General features: G+C 43.3%; 1 protein-coding gene across 2 annotated transcripts; it reads right to left on the bottom strand.

The window, feature by feature from the left end:
- Nucleotides 1-299: 299 nt before the first annotated feature.
- On the bottom strand, nucleotides 300-26,746 carry LOC119176467 (putative RNA polymerase II subunit B1 CTD phosphatase rpap2). 2 transcript variants are annotated; one of them, XM_075889267.1, is made up of 12 exons: nucleotides 26,570-26,746; nucleotides 26,082-26,196; nucleotides 23,871-23,990; nucleotides 23,687-23,752; nucleotides 22,213-22,352; nucleotides 20,704-20,916; nucleotides 17,617-17,654; nucleotides 14,681-15,345; nucleotides 10,538-10,647; nucleotides 8,351-8,431; nucleotides 7,403-7,471; nucleotides 300-503 (listed from the first exon to the last, which is right to left on the bottom strand). In XM_075889267.1, exons 1-12 carry the CDS (start codon nucleotides 26,608-26,610, stop codon nucleotides 365-367), a joined length of 1,797 nt encoding a protein of 598 aa, XP_075745382.1. In that variant the 5' UTR covers nucleotides 26,611-26,746; the 3' UTR covers nucleotides 300-364. The 2 variants fall into 2 exon arrangements, with proteins under 2 accessions (XP_075745382.1, XP_037283660.2); XM_037427763.2 differs by having other exon boundaries at nucleotides 23,871-23,969.

The following is a 26,746-nucleotide window of genomic DNA, read 5'->3' as shown; positions in this document are numbered from 1 at the left end:
ATTCAAAAAATCCTTGTGGCAGCATGTCCTCTGGTCCCCGTCATAATATATTTTTGTTTTAGACATTATGACACGTGGTTTATTTAGTAGCCTAAAATCAGAATTCCTTAAAAAGAACCTTTTTTTCTAGTTGATGCTACAATATTTATTAGGATATAAAAATTGTGTAAGACTATCTGCCCGACTATTGGCTGCTCCCCCTGAGTGGGTAAGTGCCAGTCATCCCAGAGGCATCATCATCATCATTTTTTATTTAAGTCGTATGTCTTGCTGTGTCTCATCTTGCACAACACAACAAATGTAACTTAGATCTGTTTAATATACGAGTGAGCTCATCAACAATTCATAAAACCTAGCAAGGGCATTAACTGCCCAGCAAGTCGTCAACCACATATGTTAGATTCTGCAGGGACAGTCCATTGTCTTCCAAGAAAATCGAGAAACGCCTCCGTGATTCCTCCATCATTATGGCAGAGTTTAGTGGTGGACATTTTCTCGAAAGCCTGTAAAGTCGAAAGTGAGAAAGGCAGTTAGACCACAAAATGGTATTTTTCTAAAGCTTAGATTAAAGGGGGCATGAAAGTAACTGCCCTTTAAAAACACCAAAAACACCACAACTGCCAAGAAAAGATGCTTCGTAAGCCAGAAAAGTGGTAAAAAAAAAAGTGACCAAGCAACCTAGAAATTCTCGCACCAATGTGCCCCATGACATCTGCTGGAGCCTACCTAATTTTTATACAGTAAAACCCCATTAGTTCGGACTTCACGGGACCGGAGAGAATGTTCGAATTAACTGAAGGTACGAATTATCGCGAGTACGAACAAAACACTTTAAAAATGTCTCCTACACTATCAGACTTCTATTTCTTAAAAAAGACTGTGATCGCGGTTTGCTCCACGGACGCAATGTGCGACGAAGTCACAATTTTGTGAAGTGCTTGCACATGGCTTAGTCCACGCACACTGTCCGAGGAAAGCATGCATATGTCCTCCAAAATGGCCAATGCATGCGCAGCCTCTGTCATAGTGTGGTGTGGACGCTCGACAGCATCACTTACGTCCTCGTGAGCCGATTCCCCTTCGCCGTCCAAGACTTCGGCGACGATATCGCTATCGGTCACTGTGCCGGATATGGCAACATCGTTGTCAATTGCGCATTAATCGCCCAGGGGCACATCAGCTGGCATGATAATCACATAGCGGCCGTCTTGCTCTTCGCTGGTTCCCTCATCGGCTACCACCCCCGGATCAGCAGCGTCGTGCATGAAGCCGCAATGCCTAAAACAGTTTGCGACTACTGCAGGCAATGTGTTGTTCCACGCGTATGTCAGTATGTGGATTGTGCTTAGCAGACTTACTTCGTACTGCTTGCCTGACTCTATGCAGGGCAACATCCGCTCGAGTACCTGCCGTCAATAGCGGCTTTTCACGAACTGTATGATTCCCTGGTACATCGGCTGCAGGGACGCCACTGTGTTCGGAGGCAGCAATAACAGTTCCATGTTCTCCAGCTCGGACACCTTCGTGTGCGCACTACAGTTGTCTAGCACGAACAACACCTTTTGAGCCTTGGCCGCAAAGCGGCAGTCGATCTGACGCAGCCAGGCTTGAAAGAGTTCGGCAGTCATCCAAGCCTCTCTGTTGAACCGGTAGTCGACCAGCAGCTGCTTAATATTCTTAAAGGAGCACTGCCACCAAATTTACTCATGTCAAGATTTTTCCGTCAACGAGTAGCTATCGACCCCCTAGTAGCGATTCGCGACCTAAAACGCATCTGAGTGACGAATGAGTATCTGTAATATTGATTAATATATTCGCTTTTGAATGCGGCTCAAAATGGCTGGAAAGCCCGCCAAATTGTAGTGGTAAAGCGCTACCTCGCGGCCACGTCGAGGCCGCTGCACAGCTGATGCCACTTTCACCAAAAATGGTGACGTCACACTGGCATTTTATCTGCTAGGAGTGCACGTACAGTCAGTCCAGCTGTGTCTCTGAAGGCGTAGACATGCCTCTGTCGCCGACATTGTAGACCTCTCCGTCGCGGACTACATCAGCAAGTGATAATGACAGCGACCCGGAACTGGGTATTGCCGTGATTCGCGATGATCCTTGCTTGGCAAGCTACGCGTTAAATGCAATGTATTTATCAGTCCTGACCATACTGTTGGAGCTCAGAACACCAACTACACACCTCACGTCGCGGACGTTTGGCGAGTGAATCGCTGCTTTCAACTGCAGCAGGGCACACGGTAGGAATAGCCCCGGCCTCGAGAAGAGGCCTCGTGCTGCCAGTGAAACCATACTGGTTCGCCAACACAGGATTTACCTTTTAGCAGCTTGCCGCAAAGTGAAGGGAGCAAATGCGGCTGTTCTTAACAGGCGTCCAGTCCCTCTGTTCAACGGCGCATACGAAGTCAACCCACTGGCTGCGTTGAGGTTCGTGGCTTAGAAAGGCATGAAACGCCACACACTTTCCACTTTTTCCACACCTTGACGTGCAGGTTCTCACTATGCAGTGGCTGCTCGACATTCGGGCACGTATATTGTCGCTCTGAATGATCGTACTAACAAGCAGTAGAGCACAGCACAAATGAGTCAATGCAACACGATGAATCGCACGCACGCTTCAACACAGCAAGGAGAGCTCTTAGTGAGAGCATGGCTGGGAGTCGGCTCCAAACATGCTCGGAGATAGTCGACGTCATCGTTACTAGCGCATCGCCACTCAGGATGGTATTTGTGAAATGTATCACACCGAACACGTAGCACTAGTGTCGATGTCGCAGGGCAATCTATTTTTCGTTTTTTCTCCTTAGCTTTTCGACGCTGTTTGACGTCCAAATAAAATAACTTCCAGGCGATGGACGCCATTCAAATTTGGCTAAGAAGACCAATGCATACCAAGTGATCGAATGACGGGCACATCTCGATCTTGAAATTCGATGTCAGAGCTCCTTTAAAACATCTTGGCTTTGCAGCCTTCCAGATCACTAGCAACGGCAGCAGCTCTGTGCCGGTCATGTTAGCAGCCAGAAGAACTGTCACGCGTTTTTCATTGATGCACGGGTCCCCCTTAAACGCGATTATCTTGTCAGGCAGAGCCTTATAGAACAGCACTGTCTCATCAGCGTTGGAAATGTTGCACGGCTCGTACGTAGAAAGGCGCGCGGATAGTCCAGACCGCCAGTCCTGCACAACACTTTCGTCAACCGCACCTCTTTGACCACACACGTTGCGGAACACCAGCCCGTGTTGCTTCTTGAAGTGGTCGAACCAGCCTTCTGACGCATTGAAGGAGTCAATCTTCATAGTCACCGCGAACTTCTCTGCTTGTGCGCAGGTAAGGGGGCTGCTCAAGAGCAAACGCGCATTGCGCGAAACGGCAATCCAACGCAACAGCACTTCTTCTAGCTTGGGATGCGCTGCTGTTCGAAGCGTCTTCCTTTGGCCGTCAAACATGTCCTCATCATACACTTGCATAATCTGCTCTTCGTTCTTTAGGTAAGTGCTCAGCATGCTTTTCTTCATATTGAACTTTTCCATCACTTCTTTTCGAGGTGCTCCCGCTTGCAATGCCTTCAATATTTACACCTTTGCAGCCAAATCCTTTGCTTCGTACTTCGCCCTCTTCGCTGCGGGAGTTGAGGCAGTTGGGGCCGCAGGAGACGGAGGGGAAGCCATCCCGGTGTCGCTCGCGCGATGGTCACGCGCACGCGCAAAGTAGAGAACACAAACACACATACAAAAAAACGCACGGTGATAAAAACGAAATAATAACCGGCGAACTTTTCAAAAAACAGCAAACAGTAAGACTGCAGATGGCACTGATCACATAAAGATAAATAATTTAAAGCAATAGAGGTGAGCAATCCAACTCAACCGTCACACAAACGTGTTCGACGCGCAAGAAAAAAGGAGAGGCAAATTCGTAGTTTGCCCGTTGCTGATGACAATAGCGATGCACTGCCTTCCATTTTGGTTGTTTACACCACCGTGTGGGTTTTTTTTTTGGGGGGGGGGGTCACCTAAGAGATGTACTACCCATAGACGAAGTTTTGAATCTCAGAGGCCACAATCTGATCCCAAAGCTGTTTAGGTGCACCGTTGATTTGGCCGGCAGAATCCACTGCTGCTTCCCCGTCCTGACTTGACCACGGTCGGGCGTTCGAATTAACCGAAGCGCGGCTGAATTCGTCCGAATTAATGAGAGCTTTCAGTCATAGAACAATGTACATTTTGGACTTTTGGACAGGACCAGACACCATGGTTGAATTAACCAAAATTTTGAATTAACGGGGGTCAAATTAACAAGATTTTACTGTATTTAGGTATTGGCTATACCACATTCTAGGGAAGCCACAGATCTAGCATAGCAAGTGTGTAACATGATACCACAGTTTAGTACAATTTTATGGCGAGGAAAATTCACGACCCAGTATCATTTCTTAAATTTCATGTATCGAAACCATGATATGACTACTATAGTTACGCCTGGGAACTCCAGAAATTTTGATCACCTAGAACGTGCACTTTAGTCTAAGTGGCTGAGGGTGTGCGAATGTTGAGCGTTTTTTAAGAAAGAATGAGACAGCGTTCTATTCGATTCGCTGCTTCAATCGCATTCGAAATACCAACTATTTCTTGAATATTTTTCAAATAGAAAGCACTGATGAAAAAAAAACCTCAAATGAACCAAATGTTGGTACAGAGAGGAATAAAGTTTCTTTTTTAATTATCAACCTACCAGGATGTGTGCCGCCCAAGGTTTTGTAGGACTATATACTGAGACTATATCGATTACAGGATGAAGGCGTGGCTTAAAATGTCAGTGCCACCGAAGCGACAAAGTTGTCATTCTACTATCTTCATCATGACATACATGATGATATAACTGTCAGTTCAAGCTCACGAATAAACAGAAAGGAAGAGAAGACAAGCGTTTATTCGTGCGCTTGAACTGACAGTTATACCATGCATATCAAACTAGCCCAACTTTCGATTCTGTTGCAATACATGATGACGTTGACTCACACAAATAGTGTTTCATGCTTATGTATCAATTTTGATTGAGAAAGGTTCAAGAATGTGGTACGCTGCACACGAAATTAGAGACGCCTCCCACACCAGAGCACCAACAGAAGAAACAGAATCGGTGCCCTTAATCTACCACAAACTGCTGCAACACAATCTTTGACCATATACATAATACTCCTGAGTTTCCATTTTAGTAACTATATGCAGATTACTGAAAACATATTTAAAGCTACTCTATTCTATTCTGTTCAGAACTAAGCTGATGTACTCTGCTGCAGTAGTTGGCTGTGGCCTCTATTGTGGAGGTTACTTTTCACCACTTTCTAAGACTTCGTTTGCCGTTGCACTCTTGCATGAAGAAAAACACATCCTGTGACACAAAAGTGGTCATCAGCTGACAGCCATGAGTTATTTCCACGTGCAAAAAAGTAAGAACTGCACCAAGTTCTTCGGCACACGTGTAGTCGGGACGTGTTGCTGAAAACTCCAATGCGCACTTTCACCCAACTTAAAAACCAGGGTACGGCTACAAATGCTTTTTGAAGTGACTAAAAAGTCTTCCTGCGATGTCTCTGGCTCTTTGTTATAAGGTGCCACAAATTGAAACATGATTTATAATTATCTCTCATTTGAGGTATTGTGATCAGAGAGCCAATTATTCAACAAATATTACATATCATCATTCCAATACCTTGTGACAGCAAAGCACTTCAATGTGCGTTAATAAGGTCATTAAATTCACCAATCCATCTAGCTCACTTAGGAGAATCTGACCCTCCCCTTTAGAGGCGAATCAGCTCCTCAGGGCATTTCATTAATAGTGTTTGTTGACTGATTGACTGATGTATCTAAATAACTGGGTCACTTAATTACTCTGTATTGATTTGACAATTCAGCACTGGCATTTTTGTTTATGCAAATATTACTACTCTGTTTTATTCCCTGCTGTGCTACGATTTCCAGCTTTTCTTATCAGACCTTCAGGTAGCCTCCACCACTTTTGGCTGCAGGTGTGACAAGTGTTTGTTACCTGTGTATATAATATGAAATAAACACCGGACTTCATTTCTTGACTATCTGTTCATTTTCTGAGCTTTTTCACAGAAACTTAGCCCTTTGTCTAACACCATGAATATAGCAATCATGAAAGTTTCACGCTACATGAAGGCAGTAATGGATACAATTGACGGCTTCCTTCACATTTCAATGCTACCATCCAAGGACATCCATCCATGCACAAAACGAAAGTGCGTGCTATCTTGATGTCTTCTCTTTCCCCTTCCATTTCCACCCCTTCCGCAATCAAAATGCCTATCAACTTGAAGCACAACCTTCCTTGGTGACAATTCGGCTTAGATAACACGTGACAAGATTATGCTCAAAATGGTCATTGCATTTCAACTGAACATTTCAACATCAGGTGTTCAAATGAAGTCATGGCTTGGCTTGGCAGGCAGGAAGTCTGAAAGATTGGATGCCAAAGATCTTTGACACCCGAAACTTCCCATGTTCTTATATATTGACGTTTACAAGGCAGATTTAGAACACTAGACTTGAAGGGAGAACACCCTTGTCTGCCACCTTGTCAGTTGGGCTTCCAGAGAAGTTGAAAGAGAAGGAGAAGCTGAGAAAATAGCACCTTTGCCATTCATGGGTGAAGCGTTGTCAGCAACATTTTCGTTGCACCGAGTCATGTACATAAATAAAGTTTCGCCTCTGCATGTCCTCATTCTTGATAAGATAGCTATGAAACACCAACCCACCAGCACATCATACACCTACAGCCAAAAGAAACACTTTCATGTTGCTATCTCATAAGATGATGCCTAGGAATCCTCTCCAACTTTTTTTTTCTACAATTTTACTTTGCAGTATTCAAAAAATATTCTAGAAGAATGTGTCTAGGAATCCTCTCCAATAATTTCACTTCGTAGTATTTGAAAAATATTCTAGAAATATTAAAAAATATTCTCTTTAATTCGCACTCACACTTCAACATTACAATTCACTTCACACCCAAAATTTTGCTATTTGCACAGCTCTATTCAGATTATAAGTGATGGCCTTCAAGACATTAGCCACTGTACCATAACTACCTGATCTTTGAGCCTATTTTCACCTAGCATTACAATGGTTCTATTCTATTCTCAGCAACCAGTAGTGGCCGATCTTTTGTGAATATGTAAAGCCACAAGCTACCGCTTTCGTGAGCTTTTTTTATAACAAGACCATTAGCGTAATTCAGACAGGATTAGCCATGCACGCCAGTCTAAGTGTACAGTACTGCCTGAAGTGATGTTTTCACACACACCAGTACATTATTGCCCTATGATGCCAAAAACTTCAGAATAGAGTGTGTGCAACTCACATGACCAGCATGCCAGCAGCTATGTGTGCCCAGGTTTCCAACCTGAAGGTGATATTTTCAGCTGAGAGCCTGAAGAGAACAAACAGTTTTAGTAAAAAAAAAAAGAAGTGCCAGGAAAGCCACACACATCAGTACAGTAGTTCTTTTCCCCGTCACCGATCCCTCCTTCTCCAAAGTGCATGCATTACACGCTGCTACACAACCATAGAATAACACAGCGGTCACACAGCACTTCACGGGTGGAGTACGACTGCCAGCCGTGGAGACCATATTTCAACCTGGGCAAAGAGCAGGAATGCCTCATTACACTAATATAAGTGTCAGTTAAACAAGTGTGAATTCCACATTCCACCACCACAGTGTGGCTCATAATGATGTTGCAGTTTTGGGACGTAATACCGCACAATAACTTTAGCTCTTTATGCTTTCTAAGCAGTCTACTTGCTTACGCTTTTAAATTTCCAGAAAGACGCCAATGCAAACTAGTGTTTTGCAATGTGCATAACAATGTAATACACACAACTCATCATACGTATTTTCAATTCGTGAGCTAAGATATATAATCTAGCATCACCTATGGTGTACCAGAGGACAGGATGCTTGTTCACCAAGAGCATGACAGCACTGTAAGAAACTACTTGACTCTTCAACTACAAGTATTAACTGTAGACCATAACTTTAAGCAAAGCATTCTAGCAACACTAATTGATATCCATGCTTTCGTGCACATATTATAACTAGTTTGCAGGTTTGCATCATTGCACGCTCGAACACAATTACCAAAGTTGAACAAACAAAATCAGCCCTATAACTAAAACTGCTTATGCGCAATACACCCCGAACAACATAAATATAAGTGTCCTTATAGTATTTTCACTGCATATGAATGCCGTAAAAATAGATCATGGTACAGTCGCATGTATTGGTGTAATCAGCTCAAACTCTTACCTAAATGTTAAAATTAGTTCCGTCAAATAAGATGAAACCTCCGACAGATCCATGTACAATATGTCCAAGATATCAGGAAGACTGAAACAAAAAGAACCTTTATTGCTCACATGCATCAGCAATATCACAAAGTGTCTCTAGTTAAATCAGTATATACTACTCGCAAACTTCTCTAAAGGTGCCCTGCAACATTACTGAAGTTTACTGCCTCATATACCACTGCAAAAAGGTTTGTGATTTAACCTAAAATGAGAGGAGTTACAGGAGCTTTTCGTACATTTTAAGCACTTTTATTTTCTTCCATACAGACACATGTGCTGCAAGCTACACAGGTACAGACAACAAGAGGCAAGAAGCTGTGCGAGCACGCATTGTGAACTTAAAAATTGCTCTTTTGTAGCGTTAGCTACACTGGCCTCGCTGAGCCAATTTCGCGTGGCACTGGCCTGTGCATGTGCAATGATACTCCGCCGCCCCCGGTGTGCGCGCAATTCTATGCGCTGCACAGACGATCAGTGGTGTCATGCACCGGAGCCGGCACCTCCCTCGCACTCGGCCGCGGCCGTGCGCGACTCGCCGCCGCGGGTGTGCGCTTTCCAGAGGAGTGCCGTCATAGCCTTGGTAGGCATATGGACGCCGACACGCGCGTCTTCCCTGAGCAGTGATTATCTGACACTGCGCTGGAGCCGTTATAGCGCCCCTGACTGGCGCTTGCCACTGTGGTGTAGCCATGGAGAAGGAGAGTGCAAATGCTGCTCAATGCTGCAGTAGAGCGGAGAAGCTTAACTCATCGAATCCCGAAGTAGTTGCCCGGCAAAATAAATATACATGTGCCACATAATACGTGTACCGTGTGTGTCATTGGAACAGCTGTAAGCATGATATCTGGAAAGCTAAAAATAATCAGCTGAACCTTTGCTAACACTACGTATATCCTGGCATAGCTGAGCTAAGTCACTGCCATTTTTTTGTTCTTAACATGCGTTTGCTAACTTCCAGTGTGATTCATGTGAGCACTGGTGTTGCTACTATGCAATTAAGCACACTACGAAGTGTGCCAGCTGCAATATCTTTGTAACTGCAGTAACTTTGTACTAGACTGCTCAACTATGTGAAATTTCGACAAAGCTCTGCAAGTACCTGGCGTGCCCTGGCATTGTCCAGTGACGAGGTATAGTAGCCATACCCAGCGCAATGTCAAGCGAGTTCAATTAGCTAAACACCAAGCAATGTCTGGCAAGGCGTCTTTCTTGTAAGGCATGCGAAAGAAACTAAGTGTACAATGGCAAGCATACCATCGGTTTTTGAAAAACGATGATATGCATCACTGAGCACTGCAGTTGCTGGTGTAAGTACAAGACACGTGACAGACTTAGGCACAAAGCGTTTGAAACAGCATGATTCAGCCGACACAAGATCTAGTTTTCTCTCAGCTCTCCTCATCAAACCCATGTTCGTTGTCCTCCAAAGCACTACGTGCTTCACAATGAACAGAAAAAGCAATGAAATTGAAGTGACGACGAGCTTCTCACGATGGCCTCCCTCTCTTTTCATGAACGACGATAGATGGTAAATATTAACAGAGTGTTTAAACAAATGCGGATTCCACATTCCACCACCACAGTGTGGCGCACTTTACTACCACTCTGCAGCGCTCTGTTGTCGTCTCTTCTATCTCCTCCTGATGTTTGCGCTGTTAAGCAATTTCTTCGTTTACCAGGTAGTAAATAGTTCTTGCAATTCAACACGAGGGTCCTTCGTTCCCAATTATTGTAAAAAACCTGAGAGGCCTTAACTCTACTTTTTTCAAATATGAAGTAAAAGGTCTGACTGAGAAACGATACGGGTGAATATGTGTCTCCCCCTCCCCCACGTGGTTAACGACGGCCCCTCTGTTCTCTACGTGGGCAAGCCTAAGGACGTCTCCCCCCCTAAAGAAAAGAGAAATACAACGGCCATGCTATGCTAGACCAGTCAGCCGTGCACACCACCGGCTTGTACTGGCTGACTGGTCTAACATAGCAAGGCCATTGTGTTTCTCTATTGTTTTCATACCATCGGTTTCCATGCCTGCAAATCGATGATACGCAGGCTGATTTGCATGTCTAGGATACAGCAGGAAAGATGCCTTACATGGTACTCATTTAGGTACTATGCAAAGGATCGCACATGCTATTTCTTACTTACACTTTTCTCAACCAGTTGAACACTATCCTGCGGCGGTGAACATTCTGTGCATGGCTGTCTACAAGCGGAAGGATGGGTTCCCGTTCACTCGAGTCGATCGTGTTTGGGTCCTGAAACAACGAATCTGTCAGGTCAAATTAAAGTGGCCAAGAAACTTGCGTCACAAATACAGGATGACATAGCTCCATCACAGTGAAGGACCAGACAAAAACACACAAGTACTGTGAATACCAGATGTTGGCCTCACTTTACTACCACTCTGCAATCGCATGTAATTCTTCTAATGCACATAGCAGGAGTAACGAGGGCAATCCTCGACAATACACTTAGCAAAAACTAAAAAGTAAAAACAATGCCATCATGAAGCAGTAAGAAGCACCTAAAAAAAGCCAATGAATACCTCACAAAGGCTGTGACAATCAAAGGCAAAAAAACTTTGATTTTACGCATGCTCAAAAGGGCTCTCTCCAGCTCTCATCTGACATGGCTGTATATTTCCCAATGAAGTGATTGTGGTTGCCACAATCAGCTTCCTATGAGCACGAGGAGGTTCAGTAAACATAAAAAGAAACTCATCACAATGTTTGGAGTTCACATCAAACTTTTTTTTTTACTTTTTCATAATTTAGACTTCAACAACTTGCACAGCACTGGAACTTTCACCATACTTCATCACTTACAATGCCCAAATTTCTTATCACAAATGACATGCATTAGAGTTGTGTATCAAATCATAATTTCCAATAGCAGCAGTAAATTGCTGCCACAAGCATTAAGGATGCTATGATTTGATACACATGTCCACTTCACCTCCAAGAAAATAATTGAGGAGCTACTTCAAAGTTATGCATTAACCTTCAATAACTCTGAGCTGATACAGCAAGTAAAACAAGCTCAGCTGACCTGGCAATTTCACTGAGTCATTTTCACTGCATCATCTGCATCCCTTCACAACTTTTCTACTTTTGCTGGCAACGTTCTCTCTTCTTGAAAACCAAAGCAGTGACATTGAAAACTCACTCCAAGTGCACTGCAGAGATAGGTATGGCATCACAACATCCTATATAAACACTAATAGATTGCCAGCAAAATGTCTCATATCGGTCAAGAATGAGCTAAGTGCAAAGCAGCAAATGGCTTTTTTCTGCCTTCCATGAACATCTACCTTACATGAACCCTTGGCGTCCAACATTTTGCTTATTCTTGTGAAGCTCGCTTCTCCACCTTGTGTAAAGTCTTGCGAGCTCATTTGCCGCGGCTCGAAATGTGCTCCAAGTAAGGTAAATAAATAGCTGAAGTGGCCATTGTTATCATGCAAAACAGCGCCAGTTCAACCAATCACACAACATTTAGTGATATGTCAGCATAAGAAAATACACAGAGTGACGCGATTCCCATGTCTTCACACGCACAACTAGCAAGGCTGCTCGTGGCACGAACCACTGGCTTTCTACTGCAATCTTTGCAAAATTCAAATGCTTGAGCTGCGTTGCCTGTTATAGCTCACAATCACAAATATAACTAGTTTCAAGTTATAGTTCCCTAATGAAAAATCAATTTATTTACAATGTGTCTTAGCAAGTAGACATGTAATCAATTAATAAATAAAGCGATTCAATTACAATGTGCTCCAGCAAGTAGATGTCATCGATTGATTAAACACAGCCCAAAAATTACATTGATCCCCAGTAATTATTTGCATGTAACTTGTCACATACACGCCTGCTCTTAATTCTACTGACAAGAACCTGTAAGTCAGCACATCCAGAAGTAAGTTAAGAAAGTTAAAGTGCTGTATATAATTTTTGCCAAATGCAGCTTTAACTATAGCTTTGAATTTCCCTCATGACTGATAACTAAACAGTTAGTGTGAAATGAGAAAACAAACCAGCATTTTTTTAAAGCAGCAACAGATCTCAACAATGCACAGTACCTATACACCAGAACACAGCAACCTCAGAGCATGCTGCCGTATCGGAAAGCGCGTCGCGCCATCTGTTGCAAGCGCAGCGAAGCAACACCCAGGCACTGCCACGGGAGCAGACGCTCCGCAAATCAAATGCGAAACTGAACAACCAGAGTCCGGCTGTAAGCATGTTTTGCGCTCTTCCTCTCCTGGAATTTTGTGCTGATATCATGTGAAACGTCTAGGGGACCTTCCTTGACAGTCCAGAATGTCTACTGCATGTGCATTGCAGACTACGGAAGCAACTTCATCAGGTATGTACCATTGCGATTGAAAGAAACGCGAACAGGGGAAAGCGTTGTTTTCGACTCGATCGCCCTGTGGCGTGCCTTGGCTATCGCAAGGCAGAATTGCTGCTGTAAGTTACGTAGCGCTGCAATCTCGCTCCATTTTGCGCTCATTCACTGCATGTGTTTATCATTTGCCACTCATAATGGGCACTGGGGACACAGACGCGGTGCGAAGGTGCCAACCAGAATGAGATTTTAAAACACGATGACGCCGAACGAAAGCACAGATTCGCCTAGTGAGTCAAGGCATGGCGCAGTTCAACTGAGACGAAAGCTATGCTTTTCGCATTGTTCATGTCTCAGTGCATCACTATAGTACGCCCTTACAATTGTATACATGCGCGGTGCTTGCACCACGAGTGAGTCATAATATATCCTATTACCATCTATTACTGGCATGCAGCCGGCGAAAGAGTACAACAATGATTTGGTGCCATACAGGCATACTGTATGCCAATGGCTGCTGTAAAGCGGAACAGCTGGCATTGCGCTAAAACGCAATAATTATATTTACTTGTACACTTTTGCTGGACTCGTAGTACTTCCTGCCGATTGCGATTATATCCACTGGCAGTGGAGCTCAGCGTTTTTTGTTGAGGATGGAAATCTGTGCAATCGGAAAACACCGCACCGGCACAGTTGCCGCATCGTGTTGGGATCTTCACAGACAGTTCTGAGTAATATCATACTCTTTCGCTGGTTGTTTTTGCATCCGAAGACGGCGCTGTGGTACCCAGAAGGCTTTTCATAAGCTGGCACAGCGTAAACAGGCCCTTTATTACATTTTAAAGTGCCAGAGCCACTGCTTGCCATGCTAGCGAGGCACGCCTTGGCAGTTCCAAACAAATTACGGCGTCTCTGGGAGCGAGGGTATACCGCCAAAGATGCCTGGGTGCGAGATAGGCGTGCTCTCATCTATACAGTCAAATATCATTATTTCGAACTTGCAATTCATTCAAAGTGATGGACTGATCTCGGCGCAACCCTATTTCCATGGAGAAAAACTCCTGACAATTCGAACGCATTGTTATCCACAACAATTATTTAAAACTGGAAGCCCCTGGTTTTCTAACAAGGCTGCGACAAGGGCTAGCCAATACGTCTCCATGTCATACTTGACAGTGCGTGATGATGACTCCTGGTTTTCATTGCTCCTCGCAGAAGTCAGCCCACAGTGATCACAATGTGTTGCAAAACCAAACCAAACAAAACTTACTAGAGTTGCAAAACAACAAAACAGCCGCATTTCTCAGTAGATGTTGATAGGTACACGGTACAGACGGTCTTGTGCAAGCTGCAAACATTGCTCATGGAGTCGTGACAAAAGAAACGCAAGAAAATGCAGAATACTGATTTCTTCTCATTTTGATTGTGTTTACTCTTCCATGTAAATAAACTTGTTTTGGAGCATAAAAAGCGCAATATATTTTGACATTAACGCTAACTGTCCACATAAATGCATGTCGGTGCTTGTTTCTGGAATATCACTGACAGATCAATTATTTTTGTTTGCTGTGAGAGCACGGCAAACTTCATTTATGAAATCACCTGCCCCAAACGTATAGTAGCACTCAATTCGCGAGAATGAGATCAGAGGTGGCTCCTTTGGTTCTGCTGTGCAGCGTGGTGCTATGTTCGTTCATCAAAGCGCCCACCCGCTAATTTGAACACCGCTTAATTCAAACAATTTCGTAGTCCACTTCGAGCCTGAATTGATGAGCTTTAACAGCATATGTATAGCCGGCAGATGAGCCCTACTAATTTAGTGCAATTTATTCATTAGTAGCAACAAATGAAGTCAGCATCACACACCTTGGATATGAATACTACTGATAATTATGCATCAGAAAACACACTAGGATAAACGATCCCAGTACTCTTACATACCTCGGCCTGCTTTTCCTTTTTTGACTTCCTGCCACTTTTCTTTGATGCTGACGTAGTAGCACCTTCTTTAGTCCTTGCACACACATCTTTTTTTTCAAACCTATCCTGGTGCCGTTCGCGAATCTCGAGTTTTTTCTTTTCCGAATCCCGTTTGAGCTGCTCCATGGTCGGCACGGGAGCCGTTGGCTTCGTCGAAACGGGTGCATCTTCGTCGTCATCCGAGTCCAAAGGAACCGCCCCAAGCCTTTCTTCGGCCCTCTCCTGTTCGTCTAGACGTTTGCAGAGCTTCGAGTACAGGGCGTGATAGCGCTCCACCTTCATGGCTTCCTCCTGCCTCCTGTTGTTAATCCGAAATCTCCTGGCAGCTCCGTCACCGACGAGGAAGGCCACCGTCTCCGCCGTGATCCACTGCTTCAAGGCATCTCGGACTCTCTGTATCGGGGAACCAGTGGTGTCACTCTTTGCGTTCGAAGCTTTCCCCGCCCTGGCTTGCTCGCTCGCCAAGGCATGCTGCCATGATTTGTCAGTGCGACTCGGGACGCTTCTCCTCGCTGGACTGTTGACCTTTCTGGTTGCTGCTGGTTCATCGCTGCATGGACTTGAAGCTTCCGCGGGCACCCTTGCAATCGTGCTGCGAATTTCATGATAGACTTCCGGTCCATCCTCTGTAAATGTACAATAGGCAGTTTAGAAGGCAGTATAAAATGCTGTGCATCTTAAAACAGTTTTTCTTTTTTTCCCTTTAAGATACATTAAACTTGTAATATCTTTCATATCCTCTCTATTTCTAAATTGCTTTTCCGCCAGCCATGCTCCCTTTTGGGCAGCAGATGATTATCATCATCATCTGTCTGACTAGAGTCGCTGCAGAGCAAAGTCCTCTCTCTCACATTGAACCAATTAAGCCGATCCTCTGCTTGCTCTGGCCCCATTATCCCAACAAACTTCTTAATCTCATCTGCCCATCTAGCTTCCTGCCTGCCCTCATACACGTACCCTCTCCAGGAATCCAGCCTATTACTCTTAACGAGCATCACTTCGTATCTTAATGTCCAGCAGAAGATGCTTGTACCTTTTTCTAACAATAAATTAACACTTCTGATTATACCAGCCAGTATGCAGGAGGAAATTAAGTGGTCCACAACACACTACAAGAACCACCCCCAGCCGACTTCAATGTGAGGGTGTACTTGCCAACCCTTTCACATAGCTACTTGCCTCTGACCACCAACTGCCACCCTGTAGCCCAAGTAACGCTCCTGTACCTGCCTATTTCCACAACCACATTTTACTGTACATGCCAAGCTAGCAGATGTAGGAATTATCCAGAAACGCTGCTCAAATAACCAAGTTCTACAGTTAAAGTTGGCTAACTTGAGCTAGAACTTAGTTTTACCGCGATAGTAATTATTTTAAACAATTTCACAGCCCCTTCAGTATTTGGCTTAGCCAGGTTTCACAGCATATAAAAACATGAGCAATATTTTTTTAAGGCGGAAACCTTAGCTTCCAAACAAAAAGTGATTATCAGGACACGAGTGAACATGAGTGATGCAAAAAAAAAAAGATAATCTTCGTGTGATGATGTCATCACTTGACATGCCACTTGGTGAAAGGTGAGCCGTTCTCAGAGGTACTGCAAAGCCACACGAGGTGCAGACAGTTTTCGGTTGGGGGGGGGGGGGGGGGTAATACAGTTGAATCAGAGAAAGAAGAAGATAGATTTCATTTTCAAATCGTCTTAGGCAGATGCATGGGGGACTATGCATCTTTTTTTCCAGGAACTCGGAAATCTTTCTCAATACCGCATACACTCGTGTGATGGCCGCACACAGAAGTGTTGAAAAGTTCCTAAAAAAATTCATTGAAAAACTACTCGCATATTAGCCACACCCTTAATTGTTCGACCAGGTTAACAGCGTTATCTGTTGAGTGAATTCCGTAGCTTTTTTTTTTTCCAAACACCCGACCAGCTGGTCGGAAGTTTGAAACAAATACAGTATGTGTGCAACAATGGTGCTTTCAAAAAGGTACACTCAGAAAAAAAACTCAGATGGTGCACGAAGGTGCATTGTCTGAGGTGAGCACAGCATGCTCCCGAACACAGAAGGCTCGCTTAAGCCCTATGCAACAAAAATAAGGAGCGACAACTAAGCTATTTCGAAAAAAAATGCTGCACGTGAAACCACTTGATGTTTCACCAGACAAAAGCATGCTTATTAGAGCACCTAAAGCAACCAATGAATGGATCCAGCGCTGAATAAACTGGAAGTTTTCTCTCCATTGACCCACAACTACGTTTCAACACCTGTCTCGGCAAGAAAACAGTGCCTTGCTTATTTATTATTTGTTTTTGTTTTTCTCTTCCCCCAGTACAGAGAACTACTACAGTTAAATAAAGGCAAGTGGTACTGCCGTCTGCCGGAAACATTTCCGAAAAATAAATGTGTTTATTTCTTCATGTTGCTACCATGAATTGCATGCCAAATCTATGAAAAAACCGGCAGGTATTATGTGTGCATATACAGCAGTAAGCCACCAAATGAAGCCCACATCCTAGTTCTAGAACCTGGGTTAGCTATAAACTGTCTTCATACTTCTGAAGAGCAGATGCAGCAGACTTACCCCCGTATTCAGGAACGCTGCTTGACTTAAGCTTGACTTGCCACCGACTTCAATGCAGCACAAACGCGTTTTGAACCTGCTGTCTTTAGGCAGCACTAAGGCAGCACAAATGCACAGACGCATTTCAAACACGTCGCATTGAAGGTGGTTTAAAGTTAAGTTCAAGTCAAGAAGCATTTCTGTATATGGGGGTTAAGCAGTTCAGCCTGGCATCTCCACATGGTTTGCTAATGAACATTCAGTCAACCCACGAGTCACATGAGAATCACCAAGGTTACAACGTTTTCAAAAAGCGGGAAACATATATTCACCTAGTTCACGATCTTCAGTGCCAGACTCCTCAATGTTCCTAGGAAAAACAGGAAGTGGATAGAAATTTTTTAAAGTATTTGGACACATATAACACAAACACATTAAAAAACATTCCAAATAGTAAAATAACAATGCACTATTACATCACACAGCTAGTGTTCACAAGGGGACCTGAACAGAAATCCCACAAAATATGCGGAAAACGAAATTTTTTTTGCATTGAGCAAATGAAAAGCCAACTCAAATTCGCACATTGTTCATCACAAATAAATAAAGCAATAGAGTGCGGTGTAACTCCCACACTGCCTGTGCCGTTCCCAAGTGCAGTGACGCCAGCTTCAGATCTCTGGTTAATCTGCCTATTTTTTCATTACCTTTCTCACTCTCTCTACAGTGTGGTACAGTGTCAGAGAAATGTAATGTTCTTACTGCCTTCAACCACTCACTTTCTCGCTACTCTTTTACACCAATAACTCCAGCTCCAATGCACACCTTAAGGCAATACTGATCTCGCATTTCACTGCCAGGTTGTAGTTCCTTAGTGAAATACGAAATACGTGTAACCCCCAAGTGAGGACCTGAGACACAAAACATAAGGGTGTCGTGCGAAACTAACTTTATTATCCGAAAAGCGAAGATATGTATACCCACAGTAGCCTTGTGCAAAGCACATCGCCTCACACTCTCGCCAAAATACACTGGGTAAGGAAAACAACCAAAAGCTTTTTAACCCAGGAAAGAATGATACAAATCAAACTCGTGTCCATGCAGAACAACAAATGTGTGACTTATACACATTTCTTTTTCCATTTTAGTGTAACGTGCTTTCATCATTACATGCTGTGCTCTGCACCTGGCTACTCAAATACATTTACCTCCGATTTTCCGAGAATAAGATTACTTAGGAGTGTCGCCCTTTTCCGTTATGTCTCGAGACCTTCTATGTGGTTACAAATCTTTCTGCATCTGGGAAAACATATACACGTATAAACTAGCCCAACAACAAGTATTACTGAGTTGCAGCTCTTTATCCTTCTTTCCTTGCACAACATAATTGATTTTTCTTTCTTTTTCAATTTGTCCACAGTGCTGCTTTTGTTGCCATACCAATTATATGTACACTCTCAGTGGATTTTTGCCATTGCCGTTGCCATGATGTCCTATATATGCATATACGTGTATATACAATTGAGCCCCTTTATAAGAAACATCTGCCGGGGAGCAATTTTTGTCTTTTTTATATGAGAGGTCTCTTATAAGCAGGGTACCACATGTGCATTTTCTTATTATTATACCCAATTTCAGTGCAGGCACACTGGTGTGATGATGATGATATATGTTGTTTAATGGCGCAAGGGCCATTGATGGCCAAAGAGCACCAGGAAATGATATCGGATGGGAGCAAAGGTTATGGTAAATGGCTGTAAAAGGGCCTAAAATTCTGCGCTCTAAAGATGCGTAAGACATATATTTATTAAAATCATGAAAGTGAAGTGAAGCATGTCTGGTGAGAATGAGTCTTTAGTTATCATGACATCATAAAATAGGAGCGTTATATTAGCACCGATTTCTCGCCAGCGCCCTTGGTCCCAAGGGTTGGGAGACAGGTGCTCTTTTGGATGTAGCGTCCGCAGCAGCAGCCTCTTTTCAGAGGCCGAGGCACACTGGTGTCCTTTACACCCATTTGTTTCTTACATGAATGTCTCTCATTAAAGGGGCTCGACTGTATAACGAAAAGGCACAAACAAAAATAAGCCAGAAGGGAAAATTCCAAAGCACCTGACCGGGCAATCAAATCAGCAACCTCTCCCTCGTCAGCACGCTACAGTAGACAACTCTACCATGCAGCATGCATCCACCGGCATAATAACAGCGGGCTATCTGCATATAACATTTACGGCTGCCAGTGCGCAGATCTTAGAGAAACTTCATCACACAACGTGTCCTCCATCACACAACGCTCCTACATTTTTTGCAATTTAAAAGCTGCCCTCGAGACACGCATGAAAATACGGCCCATTTTCCCACCCACTCACGATGTGGAATGGAGAAAAAGAGCACCGCGCACGTCAGATGCCACCAAGTGGCAGGAGACGTGGAGGGCTTACTCAACACACCTCCGTTAACAAAAAATAAGTAAATAAATATCTAAGAGTGCCGAGTTCCGCATCATCGACACTTTCAGCAGGCTGCTCGAACACCAAATTCCAACAACCGTGGCAGTTGTTTGCTCACTCTTGTCCTGTGTATACATGTGCGCTGTTCTTGAGCATCTTTCTTTGTGCTTCAGCAGCACGGTGCAAGTTTCGAACTGCTCGTTGTTCGTCCTGTTCCCATTTTTTTGCTATCGCTTTCATTGATTTGCCCTTACAGCAAAACTGCCACTTTTTCTTAAGTTATACAGCATTTCATTAGATTCTCATCAAGAAACAGGGTAGCCAGCCGGTCTGAGAACTGGCTAACCTCCCTGTCCTTCCTCATTTATTCCTCCTCCTCCTCTCATCAAGAAGCACCTTGGCTCAACAGTATCCCATCGTCCTACACGATTTTGTCTACCAATACCCCCTCGTTGTGATTTAGGTGATTCATTTTTGTGGATGGCTCTCCTGTTTCTGTAACCAGCTACTACCCCTATACCGTCTGCTCCGGCTATATCGTAATTACGCTGCTCGGACACTGTCCTGAAATTCACAGGTTTGTAACCGGCCTAGGCAGTAACATTTTGATGGAGGCGATTGCTGGAGTGCCATGTACTATGAAATGTTAGCGCAAAAAAAACACCAGTTCGTTATGATATTCAGAGCCCACAACCACAACACAATTCATAATCAACCGTATCATTGTATTGGCATATAAAGCCCACATACTATTATTCTTAGCTACCATATTTTTACACTGCTGCACCACTTCAGGCTATCTACAACAGGCCACTATACAAATATTGAAGGAGCTTCAGATGCCTTGCAATTCAATCGTAACAAAAGCAGTATTGGGAAAAAAGGACGCAGCTGAAAACACAAAGACAATATTAAATATTGCAACTTCCAGAATGGTTGTCTGCTAATCGCATTCTCGAGAATAGTCACCTTGCCTGGGCTGGGGATTTCGGACTGTGTACGCTCATTTTGTCGATGCTGTCGGCCAACTTCTTCAAAGCATCGGGGGTCACATAAGGCGAAATGTCCTTTGCAGGTCTCAGGATGTCTGCAGCTTTGCTCTCTTGGGGACCTTCAACGTCTTTCTCGGCCAGACGGCTGTGACCCAGGTCTACTTCCTCACCACGACCACCTTTCTTCGTGCTGGGGGGGGGGGGGGGGGAAATGAGATTCATTTTGCTTAGTTATGTATTTCATGTAGCAAGAACACAAGTGTACTCCTAATCTCCTTCAAAGTGCAAGCCCAAATAGCGAAGTTTGACTTAAGCAAGTGACACTACCAGCACACTCCAGCATCTCAAGTACACCTCACCTGCTCGAGAGATTGATTGATTGATATATGGGGTTTAACGTCCCAAAACAACCAGAAGAATGATAGAGGACACATTAGAAGGGTGCAGGTTTTGTCCCTACCAGCAACAAGCTATCACCCGCGTTATTTTATTTAAATTCATGTCATGATTACCACACTACAGTTAAACAACAGCAACATCATCTGTAACTTCCTCAGCTTTGCTGTCTGTTGTTTCATTAGGCTGCACCAGAACACTGTCTCCCACTAACGGTACCAAATGACAAGCAAAGTAAGTACAAGTTTATTAATCCTATAAATTCTGTTCTCTGTATTCTTGGGAGTACGTAAATCTCGAGATATATTATTTTCCTTTCTTTTTCATTTATGCAGCATCATTTCTAGAGAGGACTGCGTCATCTCTAAAGCACAACGATCTCTCACCATTAGGATACCGTACCACAGCAGACACAGCTATTAGAAGTGGCTTGTCCCCACTGAACGACCCCCTTATCACTGGAGCAATGGAAGTAGCCAGGTGATCAACCCCGTCGCCAGATCTTCCTCATTCTACCACCTCTGAGCAGACAAAGTTGGGAGCGTGGTGTTATGAATTATGCTGGCAGTGGGCAAATATGCATTCAGAAATTTGAAATTTAGACCCGTCAAACGCAAATAATGTCTACCGCAGTGGAGCAGCGGTTACGGTGCTCGGCTGCTTACGTGAAGGTTGTGGGTTCGATCCCGGCCGCGGCAGTCGCATTTCGAAGGAGGAAAAATGCTGGAGGCTTGTGAACTTAAAATTGGGTGCATGTTAAAAAACACAAGATGGTCAAAATTTCCCACAACCCTGCCTTTACGAAGGTGTCTCTCATATTCATATCTTGGTGTTGGGACGTAAAGCCCCAGATATTATAATTAAATGCAAATTGTACCACAAAAGTACAGGAAGGAACCCAACTTTTTAACTTATAATAGAGAAATAGGCATGGAAAGAATCTGAGAGAGCATATTTGCAAATGAGTATGCCAATTTATATATACTTGCTACATAGTTACAAATTAGACAACCCACTTTAAAGTGAGACTGGGTAATGTGGGAATTAGGAGAGTGTAAAAAAAAAGCAATGATAAATAAGCTCTTGCTACCTTTGGGAAAGATGTTCCTCTTCCCGATAGATGTTGTACTTTGAAGTCGTGTGTGCTTCATCTCGAAGCCAAAGCGGCCCATCCCAAAGCTGACCCTTCAGAAATGTTGATGCACGATAGCACGTGTTGCTGCAGTATTGCTAGAAGCAGGCAGAGTAAAAAGTGTAAAGGGATGCATCAATTATGTTTACATAACACACATGTAGGACAAATGCACAACTCCTAAATGAACTGACGTTACAGCTAGAAGGAGCTGCACTTGAGCAAACAACCGCAAGACGTTTGTTTTATTGTATTGTTATATTTCTGTCGGTGTCTATTGTTATAGTTTACCACACTGTTATAGCAGATTCTTATTAGGAAACAATGTAGATAATACTTTAAGCATTTGTATCTGCTATACAAGATCTCACGTAGTATTTGTTACAAAAGCGGTGCGTAGCAGCATCAATTACAGTAAAGGCAATTCAATGCGTCGTAGGCAAAGTGGGTTCATTCTTGGCTCCATTTTTAGTGATATTTCGTAGACATACCGTGCTAGTTTGTGATATCGAAAGCGTTTACATTTCACAGCGACCAAGCAACATTTAAGTACAAGAGATAAAGACAGTCATCTACTTTGTACTTAGTCACAACATAATGAAAAACCTAACCCCCCACCCTAATAACTGCAGCACGCCTACATTTCACCAGTAGAGGACACTGTGCTAGCTGCTTTCCTTTTGAACCATAAATACAATTTCTTGGCTACTTCAAAAACCATGCATATTGGAGTCAAATGCTCATCACAACTGCACAAAAGGTAATGTTTGGCTGAGCTGCAATGTCAGAATCTGCAATGAAGTTTACCAGAACGTTCTAGTTTCTGACACAAAACCAGCGACGCAAACATGCGTGGGTAATGGAAAAGTCAACTATCTGAAGCGCTAGAAAAGTGCCTGACCACCCGAAAATGAGTAAGCGCTATTGAAAGGAACACTTGTACAAACTTTCTGAGTAAGAGTAATGGCTGTGGGCAAGGCTGACATTTTGCTTGTGTTGTAATCAAGTTTAGCGGCATAAAGCTACAGAGTAAACACAATACAAGTTTTACAGCTCAGGAAAGATTCACCTTGTTGGGAAAATGAACTTTACACTTACAGGGTCATTGCCGTATTACAGCAATGTCACTCCTATATACAACTCGAGGCAGAGGACAGTGAAAATTATAAATCTATTTGTTAGGTCAAGGAAGATTTGGTAGGATAAGGTTAGCGATATTGTCAAGGTAGAAGAAGTGTCAAAAAACATAAACAATGTCATTCCCATACTATATCACCAGTCCCAGAGTCTCAAACACAATACAAGTTGCAAACACAAAGAAACTGTGTGTAATATAACCTGGTAGCCACTTCAATCACCAAACAATAGAAAGTGATCTTCCTCCAGGCCAATTCCTACATTGAGCTATGGCTTTCAGTCGCAGGTTGCTCACCTTGCGATGTGTGATGTCGTAAACTTTCTTGGTTTTCATACAAATGTGGTATTGTTGCTTTGGTACCTAGAGGCATGAAAAGGAAATTACAACAAATTAATTATGCATATCAACAACAGCAGCTATCAAGAACATGGTTTGGCAAGATTACAGCACATACAATGCATAGAAATATAAGGCCCACCTGAGCAATACCCCTGTTGCAAAGTGGATAGCCGCAAAGCCGTTCAATAGCTCTTTCCTCAACGGCATCCTGGTAATCTTGCTGAGAGAGTTCGTGCAACTGAAAAACAAATAGAAAGGCCTAGTTGCGTTTATTCGAAGCAACCTTAAAAATCTCTCTAGAAGTTGAGCTTCATAGCAGTGCTCAAAATGTGAGACTGCTGAAAACTGCACAAAGTTCCCAAAATAACTTCCCTGGTGTTCCATACATTATCCTTGTTAGAACCGTCTAAAGGAACTGCAGCGGAAAGCCACGGTGAATGTTTAACAGCCATTAAGACACATTTGGAAAACAGATATGTCACAACAGTTGCCAATCCTGGGATACCTACAAAGCATACACACCATAAGCATCAACAAGCTTAGAGTCAGAAGTGAGTGTGCGGCCTGATAAGTTATAAGCCTACAACCAAAGCAAACTGTGATTAGTACATAATCAATACTGTAGGAACAACTAGTTGGTCATGTTTTTTAACCGTACAAATTTTTGCGAGTTGCCTTCCTGTTTTGTTTAAATATCTCGCCTACTTGCTCGGTCTTGTTGCAGAATGCAGCATGTCCTAAACAAAAAATGGGTAACTTAGAATATAACTGGTTTCAAGAGGTCACAGCTGGAAATCAATCAGTCGTAGCTGCAGGCCAGCTGTTCCAAGCAATGGAAGGAAATGGTTCCAGTTACAAGATAATTGGGAGCCATACAGTGACATGACCAGTTGTACTAGAACACTTTGTGATTATTTTTCTATTATATGTTTTATCTTTAGTAGTGTTGAAATCTTTTGTTTTTGTTTTGTTACGACTACTGCCGTAACTACTTTGTATTCCACTGCTCTTTATGTCGTTTCGTACATGAATGCTGTTCACGCATGCTGTATTTTGAGAATGACACTGAAATGCACTTTTTGTACTGCCCCCTTACACTATGCCTCAGCAGAGGCATGCAAGGTTTTTTAAACAAATAAGTAAATAAATAAATAAATAAATAAATAAATAAATAAATGAAACTCAGTTTTTTGCCAACGAAGGCAACAGTGGAGACACCACAAGGCTGTGCTGTTTCCCACGGCTTAATTGCGACACATACTGAGTACTTAAGAGATTGTTTTTCCTTAAGAGGATACTGCGACAGGCCGATTGTGACACTAAGCATCTAGCATACATCACACTTGTCAGACCGATCTTAGAGCATGACAGCATAATCTGGTTCCTCTTCACGGGCAGCAGTATTAGCACGCTTGAAAACGTATAGCGTAAAGCGATTAAATTTATTTTCAACCAGTATCGCCGCCTTGACTCCCCAACTGAATTACTGCTGGTTTGCGCACACTCGAAAGTCGAGCAAAAATTCATCGTCTGAAGTTTCTATATCAGTCATTGCACAATTGTTTTAAGATAGACCACGCAAGATACGTGAAAACCAAGGCGACAAGAGAAACACGTCACGCACATGATCACACACTCCAAGAATACGCGTGCAACAACAACACATTTTATTATTCTTTTTTTCCTAGACGAATTCGAGAATGGAATGCTCTTGACCGACTTGTAGCCGAACAGCGTACAGTTGATGACTTTATATAAATGTTGCAAAATACACAAAGTATTTGATAATAAGCCTGATAACATAGTATGCACTGTACTTTCATTTTACCATTGCCCCCTTGTATTGGGTTGATTGCCAATATTTGTATTTACACCAACTGTTACAAGAGTGTTAACTTTTCTCTGCCCATTTTTAGGATTGTCTAAAACTAATAATGCATCCGCTGTCACCTTACTCATGCATGTAGCTTCCTTCTTCTTAACTTGTACTTGTTCATCAACGCTGCTCCGACTAAATTGCATTGTACTGTTACTTTTGATGTGGCTGCCTTTTGTACTTTTGTTTTTTGCTCCCACTCCTGTAAAAACCCTCCAAAGAATTAACAGTATGTCGAAAACAAAATAAATACACTGTCTCCAGAACTTAGCACGAGATATTTTGGGGACATCCCCTCCCCACTCTTTTGTTCCCACACTTTCCACGTTTCAGCGGCGGGTAATCGATCAAGTGAACTTCACACTAGTCGGTATGTAAATGCGAAAACAAGCAAACGACATCGTATCGTGATCCCTTCAGTCCACCCAGGCTATAGTAAGGATATTTTCAGTTTCACTTTCATGCGTTACTCACAACTCCAAGGAGCCACTCCTCGGAGAGCGAGCTCTCCAGCATTTCCTCCACGATCTGCGCAGCTCTTTTCTTGCAGCTGTCTCGTCTCTCGATTGTCTTCAGTATTGCTTGCCTCCTGCAACGTAGTATAGCGCTCAATCCGAGCCACAATCGCGAGCCCATAAGGCCAGTCATTAAACATCTAAACGTCTCGTAACGTGACTTTTCCAACAAAAGCTTTCGATGACATGTCCAGTCGTCTCAATCGCAAGCACTTTATTTGATGTTTAATGAAGCAAACGCGGGCGTACGTACATTATTTCGCGATGTGCCTCAAAGCGATGCCCTGTGCTCAGCTGCGCTTCTTTTTTTCAAGAATTAAATAGCGCGAACTGGCTCCAACCGTTGAACACTAGCCTTTCTCAGAATGTTTTACACGGAGGTTGCCTGAATGAAGCCAAAAGTCTACGCACGATCGCGTAAAGAAGTGCTAGACAGCAACCGATTACCTTTCCGACGTAGGCACCGATTTCGTTTCCGGCTTTTCCATTGCGGCAGCGCGCGTCCAGAGATGATATGACAAAGTGTGTTTAGTAATGTGTTGGTCTGTATTTTGAACTGCCCGACCAAGTGAAATGCGAAACTTCTTGAAAGACAAATCGCATAAACTTCTTGAACTAACTTCC

Source organism: Rhipicephalus microplus, chromosome 3 (genome assembly GCF_043290135.1).
Source record: "Rhipicephalus microplus isolate Deutch F79 chromosome 3, USDA_Rmic, whole genome shotgun sequence".
Lineage (NCBI taxonomy): Eukaryota > Metazoa > Arthropoda > Arachnida > Ixodida > Ixodidae > Rhipicephalus > Rhipicephalus microplus.
Note: the sequence above shows the minus strand (reverse complement) of the source record. Positions and strands in the feature narration are given on the sequence as shown.